Raw genomic sequence first — 26,809 nt, 5'->3', positions numbered from 1 at the left:
TTTAGAGGACAGATTTGTTAATTTACACATTTTGCTACGAATCAAGTAAAACATGACAAAAGAAAATGGGGAGCTACTGGGGCATCTTTGGAGGCACAGATTTTCACTGCTGTGGTGACCTTGGGTTTGTACAGAATAAATAATGTGTATCATGCCTGGACTCGTTTTGATAAACTTTAGTTTTCCTTAAAGGAGAAGGAAAGGCTTAAATAAAGTAAGCTTTATCAGAAAGGTCTATATAAATATACAAGTAAAACCTCAAATTAGTGCATCACTGAGTCTTCTATCAAAAAAAGAAGCATTTCTTTCCTTCTATTGTGTACACATGGGCTTCTGTTTCAGACTTCCTGCCTTCAGCTTAAATCTCCAGGGCACGGACTTAAAGGGATCCTGTCATCGGAAAACATGTTTTTTTCAAAACACATCAGTTAATAGTGCTGCTCCAGCAGAATTCTGCACTGAAATCCATTTCTCAAAAGAGCAAACAGATTTTTTTATATTCAATTTTGAAATCTGACATGGGGCTAGACATTTTGTCAATTTCCCAGTTCCCCCTGGTCATGTGACTTGTGCCTGCACTTTAGGAGATAAATGCTTTCTGGCAGGTTGCTTTTTTTCCTTCTCAATGTAACTGAATGTGTCTCAGTGAGACATGGGTTGTTACTATTGAGTGTTGTTCTTAGATCTACCAGGGAGGTGTTATCTTGTGTTAGGGAGCTGCTATCTGGTTACCTTTCCATTGTTCTTTTGTTAGGCTGCTGGGGGGGGGGAAGGGAGGGGGGATATCAATCTAACTTGCAGTACAGCAGTAAAGGGTGATTGAAGTTTATCAGAGCACAAGTCACATGACTTGGGGCAGCTGGGAAATTGACAATATGTCTAGCCCCATGTCAGATTTCAAAATTGAATATAAAAAAATCTGTTTGCTCTTTTGAGAAATGGATTTCAGTGCAGAATTCTGCTGGAGCAGTACTATTAACAGATTCATTTTGAAAAATTTTTTTTTTCCCATGACAGTATCCCTTTAAGCATGCTTAGTTTGCTCCTGTCGCCCTCTCCTACTCCCTTTTTCCACTCCCTGTTGAAATCTGAGCCCAGTGCTATGAGTGAGCAGAGAGAGACTCAGACAGGAAGTGAAGTCACACCAAGCTAATATGGCTATCCTAAACAAACTGAGAGAGCTTCTAAAGCTGTTTACTCCGGTATGGTAAAGCATTCTGCAGAATAAATATAGTTTTCTAGCTTGCACTATTGTGGCTAATCTATTGGCATTAAACTGCTGCGGTAGCTTTCCTTCTCCTTTAAATATTAAGTGCAAATATAATTGCAATTGAATGCAGTGTTTTTCTATCCCTTCCTGTACTCTTGGTTCTGACTCTTTGGAACAGTGTAATAGAAGTTCGCTCTCCTCCAACCAAGGCAAGTATATCTTGTTTCAAAAGTCATAACCACCATTGAAGAGCAAGGGGTAAATAAATACAGCCTTCGATGGCAAATAGATTTACAAATAATATTAAAACTGTTGAAGATGTTGCTTACATCTTGACATCCTAGATTTGCAGCATATCCATTTGAGGATGCAAGAAAAATGTAATACAAAAACAGAGAGTCTAAGCCACTATTTAGCCTGCTGCTAGGTGCATTCACTAGAGTTTTATGTGTCTCCTGTAATCGGTTGGATTATGTAGATGTCGCCTGTAAAGTGGTTTTGGGAAATGAATAGTCAGGCATTAATGAAGATAAATGTATTGCAATGTGCTACTAATATTCTATTTTACAATGTTCTCCAGTCCCTTTACGTTCATTATTTTCCTAGCCAGCACAGCAGGTGGCACTGCATTACCACAGTTCTCATATTATGCTTAATGCAAAATGTATTACTTGTATTACCTTTCAAACCAGTGGCCCATTGGTATTCTATGCAAATACATTATAAAGTGCAATTTACATTTTTTGTGTTGTCTGTAATACGAAATGCGTCCTAATATTTCATACAGACAGGTGAGCCATGAAATGGGTATTCTAATGGCAGGAAGGCATTTTACTGCAGAAGGGACTGTTTATATTGTATGGTCTTAAAGAGAAAATGTACTCTGCTCTTCAGCTTCATTCATTACTGTAGCAGCTTCAGTGACAGTGGAACCTTCAGCTACCAAGCTCTTCCTTTTATTTAAAGCCCCTTTGTAATTTATTAAGCCACAGACTTACATGTGGAAACAACCCAATCTTTTTGGTAGTAGCGTTACACACAAATTTAAAGTCTTAGGCCAATGTCACACAGAGCTGATTCTCGGAACACTTGTGCATTTCGGCCCCAAAATCCACTCCTCTTGTGAAAAAGGATGTGAGATTATGTGCTTTTAAGATTTTACATTTGTTTGCAACAAACATATCTCCCCCAAAATTATGGATTGTCTCCACATGTCAGTCTGTCTCTTAATAAATGTCTATGGGTCTTAAGATTAAAATGAGTTTGGGCTCATTCAGTCTTTTGACCCTTGAGCCAACAATCGGATTGTAATTGTCCTAGTCAGGATGAGGACCACATCAGTGGACGACTGATGGGGTTCTCAATCTGACTGCAAAATCAGACCTGCACGATTGACATCTGCTCAGGCCTGTGGGCAGGTACCATATATGGGTCAATAAGAAGACATCAACAAGTCGACATCTTTCCACGTGTTTGGCCAAACACCAAAAAATGAGAGTATCCAAAAGTAATGAAAATATAATGAACTGTTGTGCTGCATTGCTAATTCGGGTGTGTTTCCTTCAGAAATACAACTATAGTTTATATAAACAAGCTGTTGTGTAACCATGAGGGCAGCCATTCAAAGCTGAAAAAAGGAGAAAAGACACAGGATACGCAGCAGATAACAAGCTAAATATAAGCTACAGATCTTATCTGTTATCTACTATGTGTTCTGTGCTTGTATGGCTGCCCCCATGACAACCCAGCAGCTTGTTTATATAAACTATAGTTGTTTTTCTTGAGCAAATACAACTGTTCCTTTAACTCTGGAGCTAAAGCCTACTTGAATGCAGACTATAATGACTTGGCTGCACATTAAGTTTCCCTGTTTGACTCTATTCTTACAATATGAAAAAGTTCAAACACACTCACGATACTTTGCATAACTTCTCAGTTTACAGCCCAGCGTTTCCTCAAATCACGTGACTCAACGTGATATATCAAACATAGCAATAATGATGAAGACTCGATGCTGCTTTGAAATGGTGTACCTACGGTACCTCCACTGAGGAAAGGAGCGTGAGGCTCCTGAAATTTTTGGGCCACATTCCGCACCAATAAAAATCTGGAGGTACCGTAGGTACACTATTTCAAAGCAGCATCGCATCTTCATCGTTATTGCTATGTTTGACTCTATTCTTAATCATAGTCTTTATATTATATTCTGTTTGTTTCTGGGCTTGGGTGTGAGAATGTGACCGAGAGTAAATTAACATTAGGAACCTATTCCAAATAAAATATTCCTCTCCTTTGGATGCTCAGGTAAATCATTTCTCTAACCAATACTACAGATTGGATGAAGTTGAAAGAATTCAAACAAAGAAATGGGCAAATGTGTTGCCAGTTTAATACAGAATCACTTCTACAATACATTAAATAGTGGCTGGTACACAGAGCTGAGGGTTTTCTCTTTCAAACGATGCTGCTGTTGGCATTCATTGCAGTGCCAAAGCCAGACGGATGGGCCAGAATTTATCTTCATAACTTAGACTGGGGCAAGAGAGTTGCACTAGGTTTTTTGCACATGGCTCCCTCCCTGGATTCATTCCAGTAAGCTCATCCATTCAACAGACACTGATGTGCATATTTCTTTCCTTGCATCCTCAGGAATGGTTTGCTGTGTATGTGGAACTGAATCAGCAGATAGCAGCCCTTCTCAATGCTGGGGATGAAGAGGATCTGGTAGAACTGAAAACCTTACAGCAGCGTCTCAGTGATGTGTGCTACCGACAGGCTAGCCAGCTGGAGTTCCGGCAAAACCTCCTTCAGATTGCACTAGAGTTTCACAGCGTTTCACAAGATGTACGTGTGACTGGGATCGGTGTAACATAACTACCTCTTTTATTAGAACACAATTTCTTTTCTTTTTTACTCAAGCTTTAATAGGGTGACATTTTGTCATATTGAAGGTGCAGCTTTAATACAATATTAAATATAAATAATATATTTACTTAATTTATCAGTTTACACACCCATTTATTTTGCCTCAGCTAACCCTCCTTATGTCTTCCTCTTTCATTGTTAAATCAGACCCAGGAATCCCAAGCGCAGTGCAGTAAAAGTATGAGCCATTGAGATAATTGTTTCCACTTTGTTTTATGGGACTTGTCTCTGTCAGAACAGTAGAGGAAGCAGGTTAACCCCCAAATCATTGTCGAAATCTCAGTAAATCAGAAATTTTAGCTTCGCTTAAATACTTTGCAAGGGTTAGTATGTGGTTAAAACTTTAAATTTCTGAATATGAAGCTATATATAGAGTATATAATCCTGCTCAGATAAGCTCACCTCCTCCACCTATATCTGTGTGGTAGTGTGACTCACCATAATTCTGTGTCTTTGCTGCCGGATTTCTTGCTTCTTTACTCTAAGGGCTAGTCCACACGGGGAGATAGCCACGCGTTTGCGGTCGCGGCGACAAAGCGCCGCGCCAGTCGCCGCGACCGGCGCAGGCGACAGTTTTGTATGGGCGCCTATGTAAAAACGCCTGTGCTAACCACACGAGGCGATGCGCTTTTCAACAGTCGCCTGAAAATGCCTCGCCAGGCTTTTTCAGGCGACTGTTGAAAAGCGCATCGCCTCGTGTGGTTAGCACAGGCGTTTTTACATAGGCGCCCATACAAAACTGTCGCCTGCGCCGGTCGCGGCGACTGGCGCGGCGCTTTGTCGCCGCGACCGCAAACGCGTGGCTATCTCCCCGTGTGGAATAGCCCTAATGGTATTTCCCAAATAGATAAGGAGCTTAAATTGCTCAGACCAATAGCAAAGTGTGTCACATATTCCAATATGTAAATCTTTTTCTTTCAGTTATCTCAGCAGCTGGATGGGCTCCTAGGGATGCTTTGTGCTGATGTGGCCCCTACAGATGGAGCAACAATCCAACAAACATTAAAACTGCTTGAGGAGAAGCTTAAAAGTGTCGGTAAGAAGCCAAGAGCTATGGATCATACAGGTCTTTGTAGGGGAAAGAGTGAACACCTATAAACAGTAGGTTCCCACTGCACCACAATGTTCTTAAATGTCATATGCCCTTACACCAAGAGGTCAGGATAAACAACGCAGTGAGATGTGGAGTTGCTTCCCATTATGGGTTGTCCACCAGTTATTACATGAAACACACCAATAACATCCCTTTCTCCATTTCGTATCAATGGGAAGCAACCCGCAATAAGTAGAAGGTGTTTAGCCTCATTTAAAATGCACAGGGCAGGGTGCAAAATGCCATGTTTTTTGCACTTGACACCCTGCCCCGCTCTTAGTACCCATATATATGTCTTTGCGCAGGACTCACACCTCTACCATAAATATAGCTCTGTCTGCATTCAGCATAGGTGTGTTCATGTGAAATTGGTTTGGGTTGGTATATCCATGTCCTTTTGGATGCATCATTCAGGCATTCCTAGACACACAGGAAGACAAATTGGAGGTTTCATGTGACCCTCCAAGAAATGTTATGATCCACAGCTTGGCTAATCGTCGAAAGCATTTTAATAAATTAACTAAGCCTTCAACTTGGGTAATAGTCAATAGCATTATAATAAAAATAAAATATTATTCAGTGGTAATAGCTGATGGTTATACGAGGCTTTACTTTTCTGACACAACCCCCTTACCTCCCAGAGCATGCCAGAAATGCATTTGGCCGCACTGCACCTGCACTCTTTGCCCTTCTCAGTTTCTCTCATTATTCATTTTAGACACAGGCCTCCAGGGCTTACGTGAGAAAGGTCAAGGTCTTCTAGATCAGATTACCAACCAGGCATCTTGGGCTTATGGCAAAGATGTCTCCACTGAAAACAAAGATAATGTGGACCATATCCAAGGTGTAATGGAAGATATGCAACTAAGAAAACAGCGGTAAGTTATGTGAAATTTCCCTTCAAGAGGAACAGGTTATCTAATCTAACCTATCTAATCTAATTTTCTATAGTAAGCAGCATATGTAAGGGTACCTCTCTGTTCTCACATTACACAAATCATTGTGGGGGTGGGGGGGTTACACTGTGAAATAATTAGATCCTAACTAATGTAACATACCCCAGATGAACCCTCATACCACATATAGGCATTTCCTATCAACTAGAGAACTGCACTAATCTTAGTTACTCCCACCTCAAGTGTCCCAGAACTTCTATGCAGATCATATAGCCAGGAGGAATTCTGTTTTTGTCAGGGCATAATGAGAAGGGGTGTGTATGAGTGAACTTCTAATTATCCTTTTTATCTTCATATTTTTGTTATGATCAGGATGGTTTATTGGGTAGAAGGCACCCCTAAAAATAGTTGAAATAGATAAAAGTAAGAAGGACATATCAAATAAGTATGTACTGATTCTTACATATCTTCAGTTCTGTACATCAGGGATTTTGTTCTATTTCATTCAGTGTATTTAACATTAAAGGGAAATTGTACTCTTTTTCGAAGAAAGGCCTTTGTTGCTTGTTTTCCTTTGCTTTATTATTTTCTAGCAGAACAAAAGAACAATATGCAGGATGCCAATGTGCAATTTATTGCTATCCACACTGTTATTGCTATCCGCACATTGGCAGTTATCCTGCATATTGTCCTTTTGTCCTCCTATTTGAATTTATACATTGGTATACATAGGTGCATGGACGGAGCACCTGAGAGACAGCTGGACTAGCTACATTACGCTTATATGTGTATAAACAACTGATTGAAAGGTATTTTCCATCTGAACAATAAGACACATTTTTCTTTTTGCCTAGGGGTCATTATTTAATCTTATTCTACTTGAATTTACTTGCTAGAGTGTGCTGTAATAATCAATTCTTTGGTAAATAAATTGAAAACTAAAGAGTCTAAAGTAGCCGTACCCTTCAGTGGCCAAATTCTCATGAGAAATGTTTGGCATTACTAAATAATGCCTTCTGTGCTAGGCTTCTGTGAAAACATGTCACAGCTCAGTTTTTATCATGAGCAAAGGGCAATGATTTTTTTAGAACAATGTATAATTTTTTCCCCAGAATCCCACTGTAACTGCTTCAGATAATGTAGGCTTAACAGTCTGCACCTACTGGTATATGGGGGCAGTTGGGTACAATTTGGGCCTTTGACAACAGGGGATTTGGCCATGTACTTTTACACACTTTAGTTGCTCATGGTTTATATGACAAAAAATGTTGTTCATCTGGTCAGGCCCAGACTGATAATCTGTGGGTTCTGGCAAATGCCAGAGGGGCTGCTATAAGGTGCCATAGAAAGTCAGTGGGCTGGTGGGGGCTGTTTTAGCCTTTGTGTGGGCTGATTGGGCCTCTGTGTACCTGAAATGGCAGGGCCTATTTTAATTCTCAGTCCAGACCTGCATCTGGTTACAATACAGGTGTTAGGCACATGGTTATCTTTCTCACCAGTGGTCGTAGTGGTAAATTCTCTCTTGTTCATTGTGTGCCATTGTTGTTCTCAGGTGTGAAGATATGGTTGATGTCCGAAGGTTAAAAATGCTACAGATGGTTCAGCTATTTAAATGTGAAGAAGATGCAGCTCAGGTAGGTAACATCTTTTTCCCTGGTGATGAATAAAGTGTAGACTAAATGTTACCTACCTGTAACTCCAGTCAAATTGTCGTTATTTAAGATGGACATGCTTATGAAGATTTTCTAATTTGGCTAGTTACAATCAGGGCTGTTGAGTCGGTTCATAAATCCTTCAACTCTGACTCCTCAGTTCTCTTTTTAAAGGAACGGTAGCACTAAAAACCAAAATTGTATCAAAGTAATTAGAATATAATGTATTGTTGCTCTACAGTCGTAAAAACTGTGTGTTTGCTTCAGAAGACTACTATAGTTTATATAAACCAGCTGCTGTGTAGCCATTGTGGCAACCATTCAAACTGCTGGAAAAAAAGAGAAAAGGCACAGGTTACATAGCAGATAACAGATAAGCCCTGTCCAATACAAAGGTGTTTTATTTGTTAGTTGCAATGTAACCTGTACCTTTTCTCCTTTTTTTCAGCTTTGAATGGCTGCCCCCATGGCTACACAGCAGCTTAATTATAGAAACTATCGTAGTGTTTCTGAAGCAAACACACAGCTTTTACTAATGTATGCTAATATTATATTATATGTTAATTACTTTAGAACACTTTCATTTTTTGGTGTTCCTGTTCCTAATGTAATTTCCATGTTGATTGAAAGAAGTCAAGTACACAACATATAAGGCAGTTTATCACTGCCAAAGCTCAAAAATATAAACCACATCATTTGGTAATTATAAACCAAAATCACAGTTAAAGGGTGCAAATATAATATTCAGAGCAAGCTCACCAAATTTCGTTGTTGGCTTCTTCCACAGGTATTCTGTGTATAATACCCAATAGTTCAATGCATTCAGTAGTTTGTGGAACAAATCCAGGGCAGCAACTTGTCTGCAAAGTTCTTTATTGGGAAACTGAGTTACACAACATGTTTCGGGCCTACGCCCTTTATCAAGTGCCTTTTTTTTTTTTTTTTTTTTTTTTTGTCTGCAAAGTTCTTTATTGGGAAACTGAGTTACACAACATGTTTCGGGCCTACGCCCTTTATCAAGTGCAAAAAGGAACAACCAAAAACAATCATTTATACTCTCATGTGACTACCAGCAGTGCAGTATGGGTAAAAGTTTTCCATTAACTATTTAGTGTTATACATCTTAAAGTGCATTGTGCAACTATAACTACCATATAGCTGCACACAGTTCATCATGGATAAAACTTTTTCATTAACTATTTAGTAATATACATCTTAAAGTGCATTGTGCAATTATAACTCCCATATGGCTGCACACAGTTCATCATAAATAGAACTTTTTCATTAACTATCAGTGATATACATCTTAAAGTGCATAATAGAGATTTTACAAATTTATAAAAACCTCTCACAAAATGTAAAATTCAAAATATGGTCTCTAATAAATATTGTAAAAACTTAATATGACCCAATTCATCTAGCTATTATAAGTGACACACATTAATTTATATAATACATGTTGAAATCCCACTGAAACATAACGTTAAAACCAGGTTACTGCTCAGTCCGCCTAACCTGTAAAAGACCTGTAAAAACAAGGAAATTGCCATTAGCCTATCCAATTCACTTGAAATCTTTATGTTGTATCAATTAAGCACTTCTATTGTATCATTTTAACAGTACCTTCTAATCTTGCAACATATGTTGCTATTCTAGGACATTCTGTAATTATTTCCTACATTATCCCCTATCAATGGCTTCTATGTATATATTATCTTTCTTAGCAACAAGGTTGCAATATTATAGTTACCAATTCAGAAATAAACGCTATATATATAAAAAACTCCTGATTGGATGGACTCACCCATACGTAAATGCAGCAGGAGTTCCATGTCATTACAACTGGAAATCTAGTTATAATTCCTGGGAACGAAGGACGACAAGCCATTACTATTAAAGAAAACATGATAAATTGCACTGCTCATTTAACCCTTTCGGATAAGCACTATCCAAGCGCTTTATCCATCTGGCCTCCCTCTGCAATAGTATCAAGTTATGATCACCTCCTCTACTAGGTTTTGCTACTGTCTCTAACACTATCCACTTTAGCTGACATACATTATGTTTTACAGTATCAAAATGTCTGGCTACAGGAGTGTCAGTATAGGTGTCCTTTTTAAAATTGCGTATATTGCCCTTATGCTCTTTTATCCTAGTACTGACGGACCTTATTGTCTTCCCTACGTACATTTTCCCGCAGGGACATTTCAGAGCATAAATTACATGGCTGGTTTTACATGTGGCGTATGACTTTAGTTTAATTACTTCACCTGTAATGGGATGATTTATACGAGGTCCTTTTATAATGGAATTGCAACAGTTACAATTCATGCACGGATATGTGCCTACTTTTGGTGTACCTTTAAACACAGTATTGCTATTATCTATTCTTGAAATGGCACATAATGTGTCTCTTATTGACTTACCCTTTTTATACGAGAACCGCGGGGGATTAGAAAAAACTTTTCCAAAGATAGCATCAGTTTGCAGAAGTGGCCAATATTGTTTCACTATCTTTTCTACCTTCTTACTCCTTTTGTCGTATGTACTTACGAAGGTTAATCTATCCGTCTCACCCTGCTTTTGTTTAGGCTGTAATAAAGCAGCGCGGTCCATCCCTTTCACCTCTTCTACCACTGCTTTAAGTTTACCTTTGGGGTATCCCCTTTGCAGAAACCTTTCTGTCAGATCGCTACTTGCATGTTTATAACCCACTTCACTGGATGCTATCTTCTTGGCTCTCATAAATTGTCCCTTAGGGATCGCATCCAGTGTTCGTGGGTTATGGAAACTCTTACTGTGGAGGAGATTATTTCGGTCCATTGGTTTCCGATACAAATCTGTACATAGGCCACCATTTTCTATTTTAATTTGTACATCCAAAAAACTAATAGTTTGGTTGGACGACTCACTGGTAAATTTGACTGTATTGTGGGCCTCATTTGCAGTATCCACCATATTATTAAATGCCTCTAACGGTCCATCCCAAAGGATCAGTATGTCATCCACATACCTATAGTAGCTTTTAATATACTGCAAATATGGCTCTCTCAGAAATAATTTATTCTCCAAATCATATACAAATAAATTTGCAAGGGATGGGGCGACCGCTGAACCCATCGACGTCCCTTGTTTCTGCCAATAGAAAAGATCGTCAAATTTGAAATAATTCTTTTTTAATACAATTTCAAGGCAGTCAATTAAAAAATAAACATATGAGTTAGACAAATTAGTTTCCAAGAGAGCATCCTCCACACATTTAATCCCCTCATCTTGGGGTATTGAAGTAAAAAGGCTCTGTATGTCAATACTACAGAGCCAAGTACCTGGGGATATATTATGAACCTTATCCAATTTTAACAATAACTCATTCGTATCTTTAAGGCATGTAGGCAAATTACAAACTAAACCTTGTAGATGTCGATCAACGAGTTTGGAGAGGGGTTCAAGTACTGACCCTATTCCGGACACTATGGGTCTTCCAGGTGGATTCTCTAGTGTTTTGTGAATTTTTGGCAGTATATACAGCATTGGTATTCTGGGAAAGTCTGTAATAAGATATTCCTTAGTGCTCTTATCTATTGTTCCTGCAGTATAAGCATCAAACACCATTGTATCAATTAACGTTTTAAGTTTAATTGTTGGATCGCTTTCAATCAGGGAATAGTGCCCGGGGGTCTCCAATTGCCTCATAACCTCTGTTCTATATGCAGATATATCCATTATGACCACCGCTCCCCCCTTATCCGCCTTTTTTATCACAATATCTTTATTGTTTTTAAGGGTGGTTAATGCTTTCCTTTCTTCATAATTAAGATTATTGCGAACCCCACTATTGTTACCCCACACTTTTTTCACCTCCTCAGTAACCACCTGTGTAAACATTTCGAGGGCCGCACATGTTACATCGGGGATAAATGTACTTTTCTTTTTCAAAATCGGCACTTTCAAATCAGGCACAGCAATGTTAGGTTTTGCCCCTGAAAAATTCATTTTAAGTTTAGCAGAGCGAATAAACTTATAAAAGTCCACCTCCCAATCGAAAAGGTCTATAGAGTAACTAGGTACGAAGCCTAGGCCTTTATTAAGGACTTTAAGTTCAGTCTCAGTAAGTGTAACAGAGGATAAATTAACCACAAGTTGATTTACCTCCTCTGGTTGTTGCTGTTGTTTCGATACCGCTGAGGATAGGCATCCCTCTCTATCGGGTAGCGTGGATTTTTCTTCCCTATTGCTCCAGGCCCTTCCTTTGGGCGTGCGCCTAAAAAATAATGGTCAGCTTTGCTGGGAATCGGTTCCTCATCCTCAGTGCTTGTATATGCCGAGGAATCTAAGGTTGAAGAGTTGTAATACTGCTTAGATGTATAACGAGGTAGTCTGGAATTCCCTCCATAGCCTACTTGATAAAGGGCGTAGGCCCGAAACATGTTGTGTAACTCAGTTTCCCAATAAAGAACTTTGCAGACAAGTTGCTGCCCTGGATTTGTTTCACAGTTAAAGGGGTTGTTCACCTTTAAATTGACTTTTGGTATGATGTAGAGCAGTGTTCCCCAACAAGTGGCTCGTAAGCAATATGTTGCTCACCAAAATCTTGGATGTTACTCCCAGTGGCCTCAAATCAAGTGCTTATTTTTTCATTTCTGTCTTGGAGGCAAGTTTTGGTTGTATAACAAGATCTACTGCTAAACAGAACCTCATGTAGGCTTCCAGTCCACATAGGGGCTACCAAATAGGCAATCACAGCCGATATTTGGCAGGATTTTATTTCATGCTTGTATTGCTCCCCAACTCTCATTACTTTTGAATGTGGCTCACAGGTATAAAAGGTTGGGGACCCCTGACGTAGAGATTAATATTCTGAGACAATTTGCAATTGGTTTTAATTTTTTATTATTTGTGTTTTTTGAGTTATTTAGCTTTTTATTCAGCAGCTCTCCAGTTTGCAGTTTCGGCCATATGGTTGCTAGGGTCCAAATTACCCTAGCAATCATGCACTGATTTGAACGAGAGACTGGAATAGGAGAGGCCTGAATAGAAAAAGGAGTAATACATGTAATAATACATTTGTAGTCTTACAGACCTTTTATTTTTTAGATGGGGTCAGTGACCCCCATTTGAAAGCTGAAAAGAATAAGAAGTATAATAATTCAAAAACTATTACAAAAAAGAAATAATGAAGACCAATTGAAAAGTTGCTTAGCATTAGCCATTCTATAACATACTAAAAGTTAACTTAAAGATGAACCACCCCTTTAAACTACATAAACCAAACACAATTGGAAAACCTAAAACAACTTATATATTAATTGAACCTGGCATATAGCTGTAGATTAGTTGTTAAATACAATCCAAAATTAACTAAAGTATTGTTCTTAGAAACAGAATTACTTTTGCAACATCCTCCTTCATATAAGCTCTTAAATCTGATTATTTTCACTGCTTATATTTAACATTATTAGGAGTTGGAGTTGGTACATTTTTGGCGACTCTGACTCCAGATACCCAATTTGCTTCCACTTCCACAGCTCTGGTTACATTTTGCATTTACTTGCATCTTTTGCATTTTGTATGGCTTTGAATGTAAATTAGAAACTCCTTTGCATTACTCTGTGCCCCATTAAAACACCAGTGATATACCAGTGAGCACCATGGAGCATTCCTCTTCCTTCTTCCACTTTCTTTGCACGAAGAAAGTGGAAGCCAAACTTTAAAGGAGAATTAAACTCTAGAACCCAGTATGGCTTAAATTGCCATGTTTTATATACTGAACTTATTGCACCAGCCCAAAGTTTCAGCTTCTCAATAGCAGCAATGATCCAGGACTTCAAACTTGTCACAGGGGGTCACCATTTTGGAAAGTGTCTGTGACACTCACATGCTCAGTGGGCTCTGAGCAGCTGTTCAGAAGATAAGCAGAAAATAATTATCAAGCAGAAAATGAGGTTGGCCTGTAATATAAGCTTATGCTACAGGGCTGATTATTAAATTCTGATGCTAGTTGCACTGGTTTCTGTCCTGCCATGTAGTAATTATCTGTATTACTTACTAATCAGCCTTATATTGTGGCATTTCTGTCTATGTGTACTGTATATTGTGAGTGGGTCCCTAAGCTCAGTAATGACAGCAGCACAGAGCAGGTGCAGTGAATCAGCAGAAAAGAAGATGAGGAGCTACTGGGGCATCTTTGGAGACACAAATCTTTACTTCTAAGGGGCTGTGGTTGCCTTGGGCTGGTACAGAAGCACAAAACATAATGTACAACATTTCTAGCGACTTCTTTATTTGAGCGTTAGTTCTCCTTTAACTTAAAAGTCAACTATTTTCATTCAACTGCGCATGTGTTTTGCCCTGGGAAATTTGAAGCAATAAGAAGCCGGAAGAGGATCGACCTGTGGTGCTCACTGGTATAACCCCGTGCTGGTGCAGTTTTCTGCTGATAGGAGCACTGGCCCGGGTTTTCAGGTAAGTCAATACAATCACTAGGGGTGCCTAACATTTGGCACCCCCAAGTGCAGGATGCCTTTCCTTCTCCTTTAATGTTCCCTTGGTTTTTATAGACTTTCACTTCTTGCTTGTCCTTTCATCAAACCTGGAGATGTTTGGAATGTAAATGCTGGCATTCCTGCTCAACAGCTGGTTTGTGGTGAGGTGCCATCAGGAAATGGGGATCCTAGTGGGACAGAGAGAAACGTTTCCCAATGCGCATGTAGCTAAAGCTCTAGCAAACGTTTGGTGTTATAATGTATTGTGTTTGCTGTTTTCCCTTATTTCTATGGTTCTCAGGCCGTAGACTGGTTAAATGAATTGCTGGATGCCTTACTCAAAACTCATATTCGACTCGGCGATGATAGTCAAGAGACCAAAATTCTTTTGGAAAAGCACAGAAAGTTTGTGGATGTAGCCCAGGTAAATACTCCATGCAACATACTTATAGTATTTATAGCAGCATTAAACTATTGAAAGCATGACTATCCTCACCTCACATTACAAAAGAAGTTGTTTGTAAGATAGTAAAGAGAAAGAAGTGTGTAGCCTTTTGTCACTTCTTATGGGGCAGATTTATCAAAGTGTTAAATTAGAGCTCACCACAGAAAAACGTACTTTTTGTTCATTGGAATTTTTAGAAGTGTATCTATCAAATGGTAAACTTTCACTCATTGAAAAATGAGTGCACTTCTAAAAATCCCATAAGAATGAATAGAAAGTGGGTGAGTTTTTCTGTGGTGAGTTTTGTTTTCACACTTCAATTCACACTTCATGTTGGAGGCGTGGCTGTTGTGACCCCCCTGTGGGTGTGCAATTCTGGCAGAAAGGAGGCATTGCTGTGTTCAGATAAGAGTGCCTCTTGTCTTTCTAAGCAGAATACAACTCAGAGCCCGTATATAAAAGTAAATCCCAGCCAGAAGCCTGAAGAGCATAAATCAGTATAGGCCAAATTTAGTTTCTGAACTATACAAAGTTTAGAGAACACATAGATAGGCAAACAAAAATAAAGGGCCACACTAGCTCACCGCTCTCCCCTCCAATCAGGTGCACAGTCAGACAGTGACCCCACTGTGTATACGACAAGACATTCAACGGCAGACGGCACTTCTGAAAAAAGAGGGTTTATTGGAAATCCTGCTGGAAAAAACCTCACGCGTTTCGGGAGTTATCCCTTAATCATATGTGTTCATAGGTTAGAGAACACATATGTTGTCTACCCCCCCCCCCTCGGTTTAGAGCACTTATGTTAGCCACACCCAGTGAGGCAAATCACTAACTTTGTGGCACTGGCAAGTATCCATATTCCAGAAAACATGCACCAGTCTGGTGGTAATTTGTTTTTGGGTGCGGCACCACTGTAATTAATCTATCTCCCAAATATCCCCTGCTCTGCCCTGGGCACAGTTTAATAAAATTTACCAGCAGTCGGAGTGGATTATTCATTAATCTAAACTGAAAAGTATAATTTAGCATTCAAAATAGTTTCTTGCCTGAAATATTTACTCTGATGCAATGAGCAAGTCCCCTGGCAGTCATAGCTAGTACAGCTGCCAGTTTGCAGATTCACACTGGATGACCTTTGTGGTTAAGGGACAACGGTTTGACTAGGATCTGTAACAGCAACCAATCAGTAGTTTAATTTAATCTGCAGTTAGACTATAAAAAGTAAACATTTGATTGGCTGCTGTTGGTTACAGATTTTGGGGGCAGAACAGTAAATTTACATTTCCAAAGCATTTATCATATATCCGGCCTGTAAACTTTGGTATTGTGTAGTCACACCCAGAGTCCACTTTGTGTGTCAGCTGCAATGCCGGTGTACTTGGAGTGGTCTTTAGATGACTGGTTCTCTGGCAGTGGGCTCTAGGATGCCCATTCCAACTCTATAAAGGCGCTGAATAATATCCTTTTACCTGTGATATCTTCTTTCCAGAGTACATATGATTATGGGCGACAGTTACTGCAAGCCACCGTTGTACTGTGTCAGTCACTTAGATGTACATCAAGGTCATCTGGGGATACACTCCCTAAACTTAACAGAGTGTGGAAACAGTTCACGATAACCTCAGAGGAGAGAGTTCAGCGTCTGGAAATGGCTCTTGCATTTCATTCAAATGCCGAAAAGGTTGGTTATATTTGCATATGACCTGCACACAAATGCTTCCATTCATTTAAAGGTCACATTCATATTTTGTAGAATTTCTAGCCAGTGTGCCCCATCAGAAAACAGTAGGATGCTTGCTTCCTCTCCAGAGGCACAAATAATTGAATGAAATGTTAGTCTTTGGTATATATTTGCATACCAATAACATTAGGTCTGGTATTTATTAATATTCTTTATTATAATTGTGCTCATTGCAACAAAATATATGAGCAACAAATGGAAATGTGCCATTATGGCACTTAATTATATGTGGTCACTTTGAAAACTTTTTTTTGCATAACAAAAGTATGTCATTCTAAGCAACTTTCCAGTATATACTGTATTCATTTAAAAGTTTTTAATAAATTAAATTGGACTGAAAGCAGTATATTAGGCGGGAAAAAAAAAAAGATTTTGGGTGGAGACCCCTTTAAATGAACAACTGTCAGGCTTATTTATGCCAATATCACACTAGGAGATGCTTGCCACTTATATGACTGTGCTTGTGAGTGTGGCTTAAGTTAAGATGTAGGTGGGAGACTTCTCAATAATAGTAAAAAAATACAAACAGAAACATTCCTTTTTTGTTATTTACATTTTTCAGATTTTACAAGAATGCCCAGATCTTGGTGAGACCGTGATGGATTTTGAGCAGTTTGATGAGGTTGAAGCTGTTGGAAAATCTCTGCTGGACAGATTAACAGTGCCTGTAATTTATCCTGATGGGTATGCCATGTTGTTCTTCATATTACTCATTCAATGTCTGTTTGGTGATATTGGTTCAAATTAGTTGTATAATTGTGATGTGCGGGTTGTCCTGAAACCTGCAGGTGTGGGTCGGTTTAGGATGAACTTTTCCTACAGCTCAGGTGCAGGTTAAAGGGGACCCGTCACCCAAAAAAATTATTCATAATCCTATTTTTTCACATTAGTCAAGCAAAATGAACTTTAATTACACTATATAAATTATTTGAATCTTGTTTCCTTCAGTCTGGGAATTCATAATTATAGCAAGCAGTCAGGAGCCATTTTGTGGACACTGTTATTAAGACAAGCCTTGTATCTTCTCAGAATCTTGTTTGTGCACCAGAATGGGGGACCTGATGTCCATCCCCATGCCCTGGCTACACAATTAACCGGTAAAGAGAACGGGGGAATGTGTGGAGAGCTGTGACATCTAGGAAGTGCTGAATGGAAAGTGAAAGTAATTGTCTGCCCTGCCTCTATGCCATTGGCATAGAGGCGGGGCAGACAATATTTGATTGACAGCTGAGATTTTTCAATGAGCTTACAACAGCTATGAATGCTTTAATAAAAATTGAAATTGTATTTCATGTTTAATTTGAAGAGGACTTTTATTATACAGATTTTTGTGTCTGGGTGACAGGTCCACTTTAATAAAAAGTCAACCCGCACATCACTGCTGTATAATGCTGATATGGGCATCACTGCATCGCCGTTGTTAGCATGACTGGGGTCCTTAGTTCAATTCTGACCAGAGCATTATCTGCAAGGAGTATGTATGTCTATGTGGATGTTGGAGTTTCCACCTCATATTAATCCCAAAAATTCACAGTGTGGTACAGATGGTCGACTGTTGGCTCTACTAGGGCCATAGTTTATGTTGAAAAGGCTGTTAATGTTTTCAGCCCAAACTGTAAGGTTACCGATTATTACATACAAGGGACTAATGGAGCTATATGAAGTAACCAATTAAGTGTTTTATTAAGGTCCTACAATAATAATTACCCTTCAGTAGCAGCATCTTAAAGAAGAATATAGTCTGGGTCCTTGTTCCTCAACTTCTCCTTAATGTCAAAAGCTTGAGACTTGGGCCTTATGCTCCAGGCTCCCAGCTCAACCACCCCTCCCTCCCATTATATAAACTATGGGCAGTAACTGGTCACAAGAGCCCTCTGATCCAATTATGGAAACCTCCCTCCCACAATGCAAATATATATACATTTATAGAGGGATGTGTTTTGTTTTTTGTTACAGGACTGAACAGTATTTCGGAACTCCAAGTGACATGGCCTCCACGGCAGAACATATAAGAGAGAGAATTAAGATGGTTTGTTTAAAAAAACAGCAGCTCTTAGAACCCAATGAGTCCATTAGAGAAAGCTAATAGACTGGTCTCTCCATTTTCTTATATTAAGGCTGCGGTTTGTAAGACAGCATGTCGTCGGCATATTATACCGTTCAGTATAATCCATTAAAATGCATTTCAGACCCATCCTAAGCAGCATCTTCTCCACCTAAACATTGTTCTTGTATTGTGACTTCTCATCTATAAAGCCTTACTTATTTAATATGCTGTGAAATCATAAACTCAGACGCTGAGATTTATCAAAGTTAGAATTGCCTTGGACACACACAGTTGTGTGATCTGCAGACATGCCTCTTGGCACCTTCACACATTCTTTCATCTAGTGTTTTAATCAAAGCGTGAGTGAAAGGAAACTTGCCTATTTGATCGCAAAGACATTTCCTATGAAGCAAGCACTAAAAAAAAGTGCATTGAAAAAAACCAACAGGAAAATAACACACAAAAAAGGGACAAATGTACATTCGGGCATTTCAGATGGATGAACTTTCTCCGTAAGTATCAGCTATCAAGCAGAAGGTCTTATCTAAGTGCATTTTACGGAACTTATACATATGTGAATGCATCTATCTGGAAAATGATTGGGGTATAATCCATGCATTCTCTACAGAACCCCAATACCGCATTGATAAGCAGAGCTCAAAGAATGATTTCATTATTGCACTGATTTACTTTCCAATCCCTGTGCTGCTGGAAGAGCATAGGGATGGGCGCTTGTTTCTGTATGGCATTAACAGTCAATAGGTGGCGCTTGATTGTTGCTGAATTAACATCATCTTCTGCAGGATCAGTAAGAACAAGATTGATTTTTTTTTAAAATAAAAGAAAGTCTGAGGGGCAAAAGGATTATATCAGGGATGTCATACCTGTGGTCATCCAGATTTTATTATTCTAGAACAATCAACGGCAACAGCCCTAAATTGGATTTCCCCAATTTATGCTGGGAGTTGTAGCCCCATATTTTGGATTTCCCTAAGGTGCCTTCAGCAGTCTGTGGTATCCTTGGAGTTACATCTTACCAACAGCTCAATGGGTTGGACCTCCCTGAGCTGGGTGTTGACCTTCAGCTACATTGCTATTGGCTGTCCATGCTTTATGACATTTATTCCTAGATTAGCAGCTGGTTAAAGCTTTTTAATGGTGCTACCAAAATTGAAGGAATTCACATTATTAATAATAAGACTTTAAAGTGCTGTTCCTGACCAGATAATGTAGTATTTTTTAGGATGTGGATAATATACCTGTTGTTTTTTAGGCAGTAGCGTACTTCCACATGTCTTATTACCTGAAGACATTTCCTTTTTTTTATTGTGCCATTATGCAAACTGTCCATGAAACCTTTGATATGTCATATTCATGATTCCATTGTTTTCCTACTTGTATGAAACAATGTATTTAAAGCTGTTTGTGCTGAATAAAACCATCTTTGTAAGATTGGATATCACAGTTTACTTACAATACAAAGGTGGAGAATTCACTTTGTGTAGATATTAGACATATGGAACAATCGTGGAGATCGCAAGGAGACAGGCTTAGAAACAGCCGAGGATAAAGGCAGCCATACAAAGACCAACCAGGTATGCTATCTCCCAGATAGACCTATGGCCAAACAGCTGGGGAGTGTGCAAAAAGCACAAATGATTGGATCAACAGATTCTTCATCTACCGATGCACCCTTAACGACTGACATCAACAGATTTAAAAGAATGCTTCATCTTCTGGCACTTGACAAAAGAAATGATATATTGTCATGTGCAAAGATTCAAAATGAAACATACAGGTTTCAGTGATGCACTGTGTGAGGTATATCACACCATTATACACTGTTGTCACAGTACTTAAAGGAGAAATAAAACCTAAAAATCAATATAGCTAGAAATATACATATTTTATATAGTACTCTGATTACTGCACCAGCCTAAAGGTTCACCATCTCTATGATCTAGACCAGGCTGTCCAACTGGCGACCCCCTTTCTGTGGCCCCATAGATGCTGTGTCTGCTTACCATATGTAAGATTTAAAAGGTATCACTACAGAGATAAACTGGCCCCTGCATTGTTTAAACCTCAAATTCAGACTCTAACCCCCTGTATTGTTCACACCTGTAACACCTCTATTATTTATATCCTAAACCCTGTACTGTTCACACCTGAGACCCAGACTGAAACTGCCCACATTGTTCATCTGTTCACACCTTATTCAAAATGCTAATGTGGCACCAGCATTGTGTCACTGTATGTAGTACATATTAGACTGAGAGCTTTCCTTTTCTCCTGCTCTGATCTGCAATCCGTCCCTGCAGGGCTGGAACTAGGGGCAGGCAGAGTAGGCGCCCACCTAGGGCGCAATCATGAGGGGGAACGCTTTTAAGGGGAATTTCCTTTCTTTTTTAAACCCTGATTTGCTTGGCCTTTAAAAGTTTTTCAACTTTATAAACCCCCTGTTCCACACAGAATCACTCCCCAGCTCCCTTTTGGCAGCTGCTGGTACAGGTACATATATGGAGGCAATAGTGTATAGGCTGATGCTGGCACAAGTACAGATTGGGGGCAATATAAGGGATTTGCTGCTGCTGGCTCAGGTACATGGGGCAATACGGTGGCTGCTGGCACAGGTACACAGATGTTTGAGGGCAATATGATGGATTTTTGGCTACTGCTGGAACAGACACAAATTGGGGCAATATGATGGATTCTTTTGGTTGCCGCTGGCATAGGTACAGATTGGGGGTAAAAATATGATGGGATGTTTTGTCTTATGCTGGCACAGGTACAGATTGGGGTCTTGGGGCAATCTAAAGGATTGACTGCCATTGGCATAGGTACAAATGGAGGCAATATGATAGCTGCTGGTGGTAATGCAGGACCGGGTGCGGGGGCACTGATTGAAGCCCTTGCCTAGGGTGCAAAAATACCTTGGCCCGGCCCTGCCTCCCTGTGTGTGCCATTCTCTGCTTGCCCTACCCTACCTGTGGGATGTAAGCCTGTTAGGGGTTTGTTCTTGGGGTTTTTTAGAATTTGGAAATTGTTGTAAAGGGCCCCTAAGGTGTTTAATCATGTGTTGGGGGGTTGTTGTATTATCCACAGGGGAGGATGAGGCATATGGATTTAAGGGTATGTTTTTAACATGACTTTAGTTTTTCACATATGAGGGATTTCCCTGCAGTGAGCACCAACCATTTGGTTTTTTGGCGTGCTGCCACCGTTAATGTGGATATGATCTTAAAAGTTCTTGTGGTAATATGGGTGTGGTTTAAAGTGGGTGTGGTTTACAAGGGGGAATGGCCAACACTGACTTCCATTATCGGCCCTCCTCGACATAGGCCAGTAAAAGTTTGGTCCTCGGTACCCCAGAACTTGGACAGCACTGATCTAGACCTTCAAACTTGTCCCAGGAGCTCACCATGTTGGATTTTGTCAGTGACACTCATGCTCAGTGTGTTCTGGACAGTTGTTAAGAAACTAAGCTTAGGGGTTGTCCCAAATCGGCAAGCAGAAAATGAGGTTTAAGCAGATGCTACAGGGCTGATTATTAAATTCTGATTAAAATTGCATTGGTTTCTGTTTTGAGAGCTGCCATGTAATGAAAATCTGAATTAATTACTAATCAGTCTTGTATTGTGACTTTTATATTCTGTATATGCAGTATATTGTGAGTCTATCCCTAAGTTCAGGTAACTAACAGCAGCACAGAACATAAAAGAATATGGGGAGTTACTGGGGCATCTTAGTGGCACAGATGTTTACTTCTAAATGGCTCTGGTTACTTTGGGCTTCTACAGAACCCCAAAAATAACGTGCTTCTTTATTAAGGTTTAATTCTACTTTAAATGCTTGTTCAGACATAGGTTTGTAGCACAACAATGGCAGGCACAATCAACCCTGTCCTTAGCTGTTGCTCTCTGCCTCCACTATTTTTCACTCCCTAACTTGCATGTCTGAATGTTGCTTTACTTAGGAGGGAGGGAGGTTGCTTACGTGCCTCCCCAGCTTCTCATGATTACAGTACTTTATTTATGGGGCACATGCAGATCTATGTGCTCCATTTTGGACCAGTGCAGGACATGGTGCACATGTGTAAAGCCTGGCAGTGTGTGTCAGTTTTTTAGCACTTTGCACTCCTCCTTGTGTGTTCTAAATGAGCCCTTTAATTACTTAAAGAAGTATAGAAACACCAAGTATAGGAAAGCTACTGCATTATACCATCTAGATAAACTACCAGTTTAAGAACATCTAAAACTATCTAGATCTTTCATCCATCCTTTCATCCTGACTGCCATGACAACCGTGGGGGTCATGTTGGATACAGGCACCTGAGTGTACAGCCTAACCCAATTTATACTAGTGGAATCATAGGAATAATATATATGAATATACTGAAAGTTTTGTCACTGGTCGTACAGCTTTAGACATCTTTAGAACATATGGCCAACCTGTGACAGAAAGGCTACTAAAGTGAGCTGTTTCCAGAAGGCTGCAGTTTACTGAAATAAATTATGAACCAGGTGTATCCCCAGTCCTGTGGCCTAAATATACCAGCTACCTGGTGAGTTCATCAAAGCTAGGACTCCATGTTATTTTGTTTGGTAATATAAAACTCCAAAACATAGGGCCAGTACTAGATGAAGCTCAGGGGAAAAAAGTAGAATGAAAAAAAGGGGGGGGGAATAGGAATTTTATAATATAGTATTCCTTATAATCTTGTAGTTCCACAACCTCATATTTACCAAAATCACCTTAGGTGCAGTTACCCTTTAACATTCACCGCATGTGACTGTTGGATGGGTACTTACAAACGTTTACTTTTTTTTCTCTTTATTTACAACTAACAAATACATACATTGTATCTTCATATACTTCTCTAAGGAGTAAGATCTAACATTAACTAAAAATCTAACACACAAAAAAAAGTATCTCCCAGGGTAGTTACTACTAAGATATTCCTAGACAATGTTTATAATGTATTGTAATGTTTATTTTAACAATTGCTTATCAAAGGTTGCAGGGGTGAAGCTGTGAGGTGCTTCCTCTTGCTAGAAGAAGTTAAACACACAGAACATCATGTAAAACCTTTTTATTCTATGTTATAAAAAAAACAAATGGTTGCATTCACATTTGAGTGATTAAAATCAGGCATGACATATCCCCTAGTTTAGTTTCGTATTGTTTCCAGTGCCTTTGGTGCTTTATGGTATGGACCCCGACCCACATTGCCTCCACACACCGCTAGCACTTCCTGGACACTTGGAGATGAAGTCAGCCGCCTTTGCTTTACGCGTTTGGCGACTAATCTCCCCTAATCTGCCCGTGTGGCCAGACCCTAAAAGGGGAAGATCCAGAAACTTTGGTTACTCAACATACAGTAAAACTTTTGTTTGGTAATATGGCAGATATTGACCCAACAGCAAGTCTTATCACTGCCCAGAGATGTCAAGGTGAATATTAACAATGGAGTTCATGTTCTCTTTGTAGGACAGATTCTGCCAATCAAATGTCTGACTAAAGTTTGTTTATATTCAGAGCTTGTGTCAACTGTATTCTCTAGAAATTATTTACTAAAAGAGTGAAAACCACTGGAGTAGGTCCACATGTTTTTTGTTTTTTACCCATGATCCAAGAACCATTGGTTCATATATTGGAGACACAAAAATCCTAGCCAGTTGGTAAACTGCACAGAAATTGGTGTAATGTCAGTCTGTGGTGTAGTGGGTAGCACACAGATAGGACACAAGAAGCAATGAGCTCCTATAATCGCAGCACATAAGGGTTCAAGCATTACAGTAGGTGCAAGTGCAAAAGAATGAGTGCTAGTAATCACAAGCCTATTCTGAGTGAGATTTAAGCAATACACCCATTATGAGCCCTACTTCTGTAAAATAGAAGCATGTTTCAAGTTGTAACCAGCATATATGCAGCTGCTAAATGCTTTAACATGGATCGTGGAATCCCAAGGTGAAGTTTTTATACCCTTACTTTTGTAATATTGCCATGTGACATCATCAAGAACCAGTTATCAGTGATGACATTGCAAAAGTGTGATTTATATAGGAAATGTAAATAATATCCTGAAAATTTTTTAAAAGTCACCAAATGGAACTCCCGCATGACATCTAGGGGCAGATTTATCAAGGGTCGAATTTCGAAGTGGAAAATACTTAGAAATTCGACCATCAAATAGAATCCTCTGACATTCGAAGTCGGAGGATTTTATTCATCGTACGATCGTATTCCGATCGTAGTACAATCGTACTTCGAATCGAACGATTCGATAAAATCGTTCGAATCAGACGATCGGAGTACGATCTTACTATGATCGGAATACGATTGTAGGATTTTCCTTCGAAACCCAAAAACTTAGAAATATGCTCTGGCAGGTCCCCATAGGCTTAAGGTGGCCATAGACTCAAAGATCCGCTCGTTTGGCGACATCACCAAACGAGCGGATCTTTCCCGATATGCCACTAACGGCATGGCTATATCGGGGGTAATTCGAACGTTCGGCCGTATGGCCGAACGATCGAATTACGATGCGCCAAGGGGCTCTGACGGGTCGGTCGGGTAAAAATCCAACCTTCCCGATCGTTATCGTGGCCATCGGAAGCCCCCATACACGGGCAGATAAGCCCGATATCGGCAGCTTTATCTGCCCGTGTATGGCCACCTTTAGAGACGAAAATTCACCAGACACTCAACAGCAAGTGAAGCGGGGCGTACCCCTGCGTGTTTATTCAAGTCTTGTGATGTAACGTTTCGGGGGCGGGCCCCTTCGTCAGACATAGGTCCCCATAGGCTAACATAACACTTCATCAGGTCTAAGTTGGCGAAGAATTGAAGTCGAAGTTTTTTTAAAGGGACAGTACTTCGATTATCGAATGGTCTAATAGTCTAACGATTTTTACTTCGAATCTAAGTCAAAGTAAATTCGAAGTCGTAGTATCCTGTTCAATGGTCCAAGTATCCAAAAAATTACTTCAAATTTGGATTTTTTTACTTCGAAAATTCCCTCGAATTCACTTCGACCCTTGATAAATCTGCCCCTTAATGTCCTCATGTTAGAGTAGTTGGCTACTGCCGGTTTTTTTAGGTTCAAAAAATCGATATCCAGAAATCTCCATATTACAGTAAGACAAAATTTACTTTTTTCAACGACTTCTTTGTTCTCTGTGATAAAAAAGTACCTTATACTTGATTGCATGGATCCATATTGGTGGCAAAAATATCTTATTTGATTTATTTCATGCTTAAATCACTTTTAGCAGACTTATAGTATGGAGATCCAAATATTACAAAAATACCTTATCCTGAAAACCCCAGGTCCCAAGCATTACAGAAAATAGATAGAAACACACATTATATTGCTTCCTTCTGGTATGCTAAATATTAATAGCAGTAGTATTATATATCTGACTACTGTCAAGATATGGCAAATGGTCGATAAACCCTCCCTGTAAAAAATATATATTTCCCTTTTAGTAAGACGTATTAATAGCGAAGCAAAGGATGAATATATGCTATTAGATCAGGGAGAAATGAGGCAGAGCATCAGAACAACCCTGTGCTAGTAGGTTTAAAGCAATTGCAAATTTATTGCACAAATAAAATGTTATTGTTATTCATTCCCTTAGAAACACTTGCTACACGTTTTTTCCATTACTGCCTTGTAGCTGCTCGGAATTTATTAAGATACAGACTTAAGAGGATAACTGGCACCGAAAGGAAATATATGAATTAAATTAAAATGTGAGACTGTATGTTCATGAGCTGAACAAAATGCGTAGTTAGTGCGGTTATCTTGGCTAGGTACGGTTGGAAGCAGCTGATTGGGCATGGGACCCAAAAAACGTGGGACCCAAAAAACTGAATTCTCGTGGCTACATATACTATCATGGTGTACATTCGCTACAGTTATAGCAACCAATAAGACATTTGCTTTCACTAATCTTGAGAGGTAGTCAACCTTAAATCAACATTCAGTAAGATACAGTGAACTTGAGGATGGTCTTAATTTTTTTGGTGGTTTAGCTTTTTGGTAAGCAGTGTTCCAGTGTCGATTTGCAGCAGCTATCTGGTTGTAATGGTCCAATATACCCAAGCAACCAGGCAGGGGTTGGAATGAGAAACTGAAATACCAGTAGGACAATAAAATTGTAGCCTCAAATATTAACAAGACAAAAAATGGCTGTATCACGAAAAAAATAAAAGCTGACCAAGTGAAAAGTTTAGCTACCCCTGGAATGTGAAACCTGAACATTACATACAGGACAGCTAAATGAGTTAAACTGTGGCTCACCTGGGTG

At 39.4% G+C, this 26,809-nt stretch overlaps 1 protein-coding gene across 1 annotated transcript in view; it reads left to right on the top strand.

Annotated features, from left to right (window-relative positions):
• sestd1.L (SEC14 and spectrin domain containing 1 L homeolog) overlaps positions 1 to 19,944 on the top strand; it is a gene marked incomplete at its 5' end in the record, with an annotated part of 101,349 nt that extends 81,405 nt beyond the window's left edge. The window contains 8 exon segments of the mRNA NM_001092417.1: positions 3,860 to 4,054; positions 5,057 to 5,171; positions 5,947 to 6,106; positions 7,677 to 7,758; positions 14,560 to 14,682; positions 16,196 to 16,387; positions 17,010 to 17,114; positions 18,404 to 19,944. Coding sequence (NP_001085886.1) covers positions 3,860 to 4,054; positions 5,057 to 5,171; positions 5,947 to 6,106; positions 7,677 to 7,758; positions 14,560 to 14,682; positions 16,196 to 16,387; positions 17,010 to 17,114; positions 18,404 to 18,409 — 978 coding nt within the window. The 3' untranslated portion in view covers positions 18,410 to 19,944.
• Between the last annotated feature and the right edge of the window lie 6,865 nt (positions 19,945 to 26,809).

This window comes from Xenopus laevis, chromosome 9_10L (assembly GCF_017654675.1).
Source record: "Xenopus laevis strain J_2021 chromosome 9_10L, Xenopus_laevis_v10.1, whole genome shotgun sequence".
Lineage (NCBI taxonomy): Eukaryota > Metazoa > Chordata > Amphibia > Anura > Pipidae > Xenopus > Xenopus laevis.
Note: the sequence above shows the minus strand (reverse complement) of the source record. Positions and strands in the feature narration are given on the sequence as shown.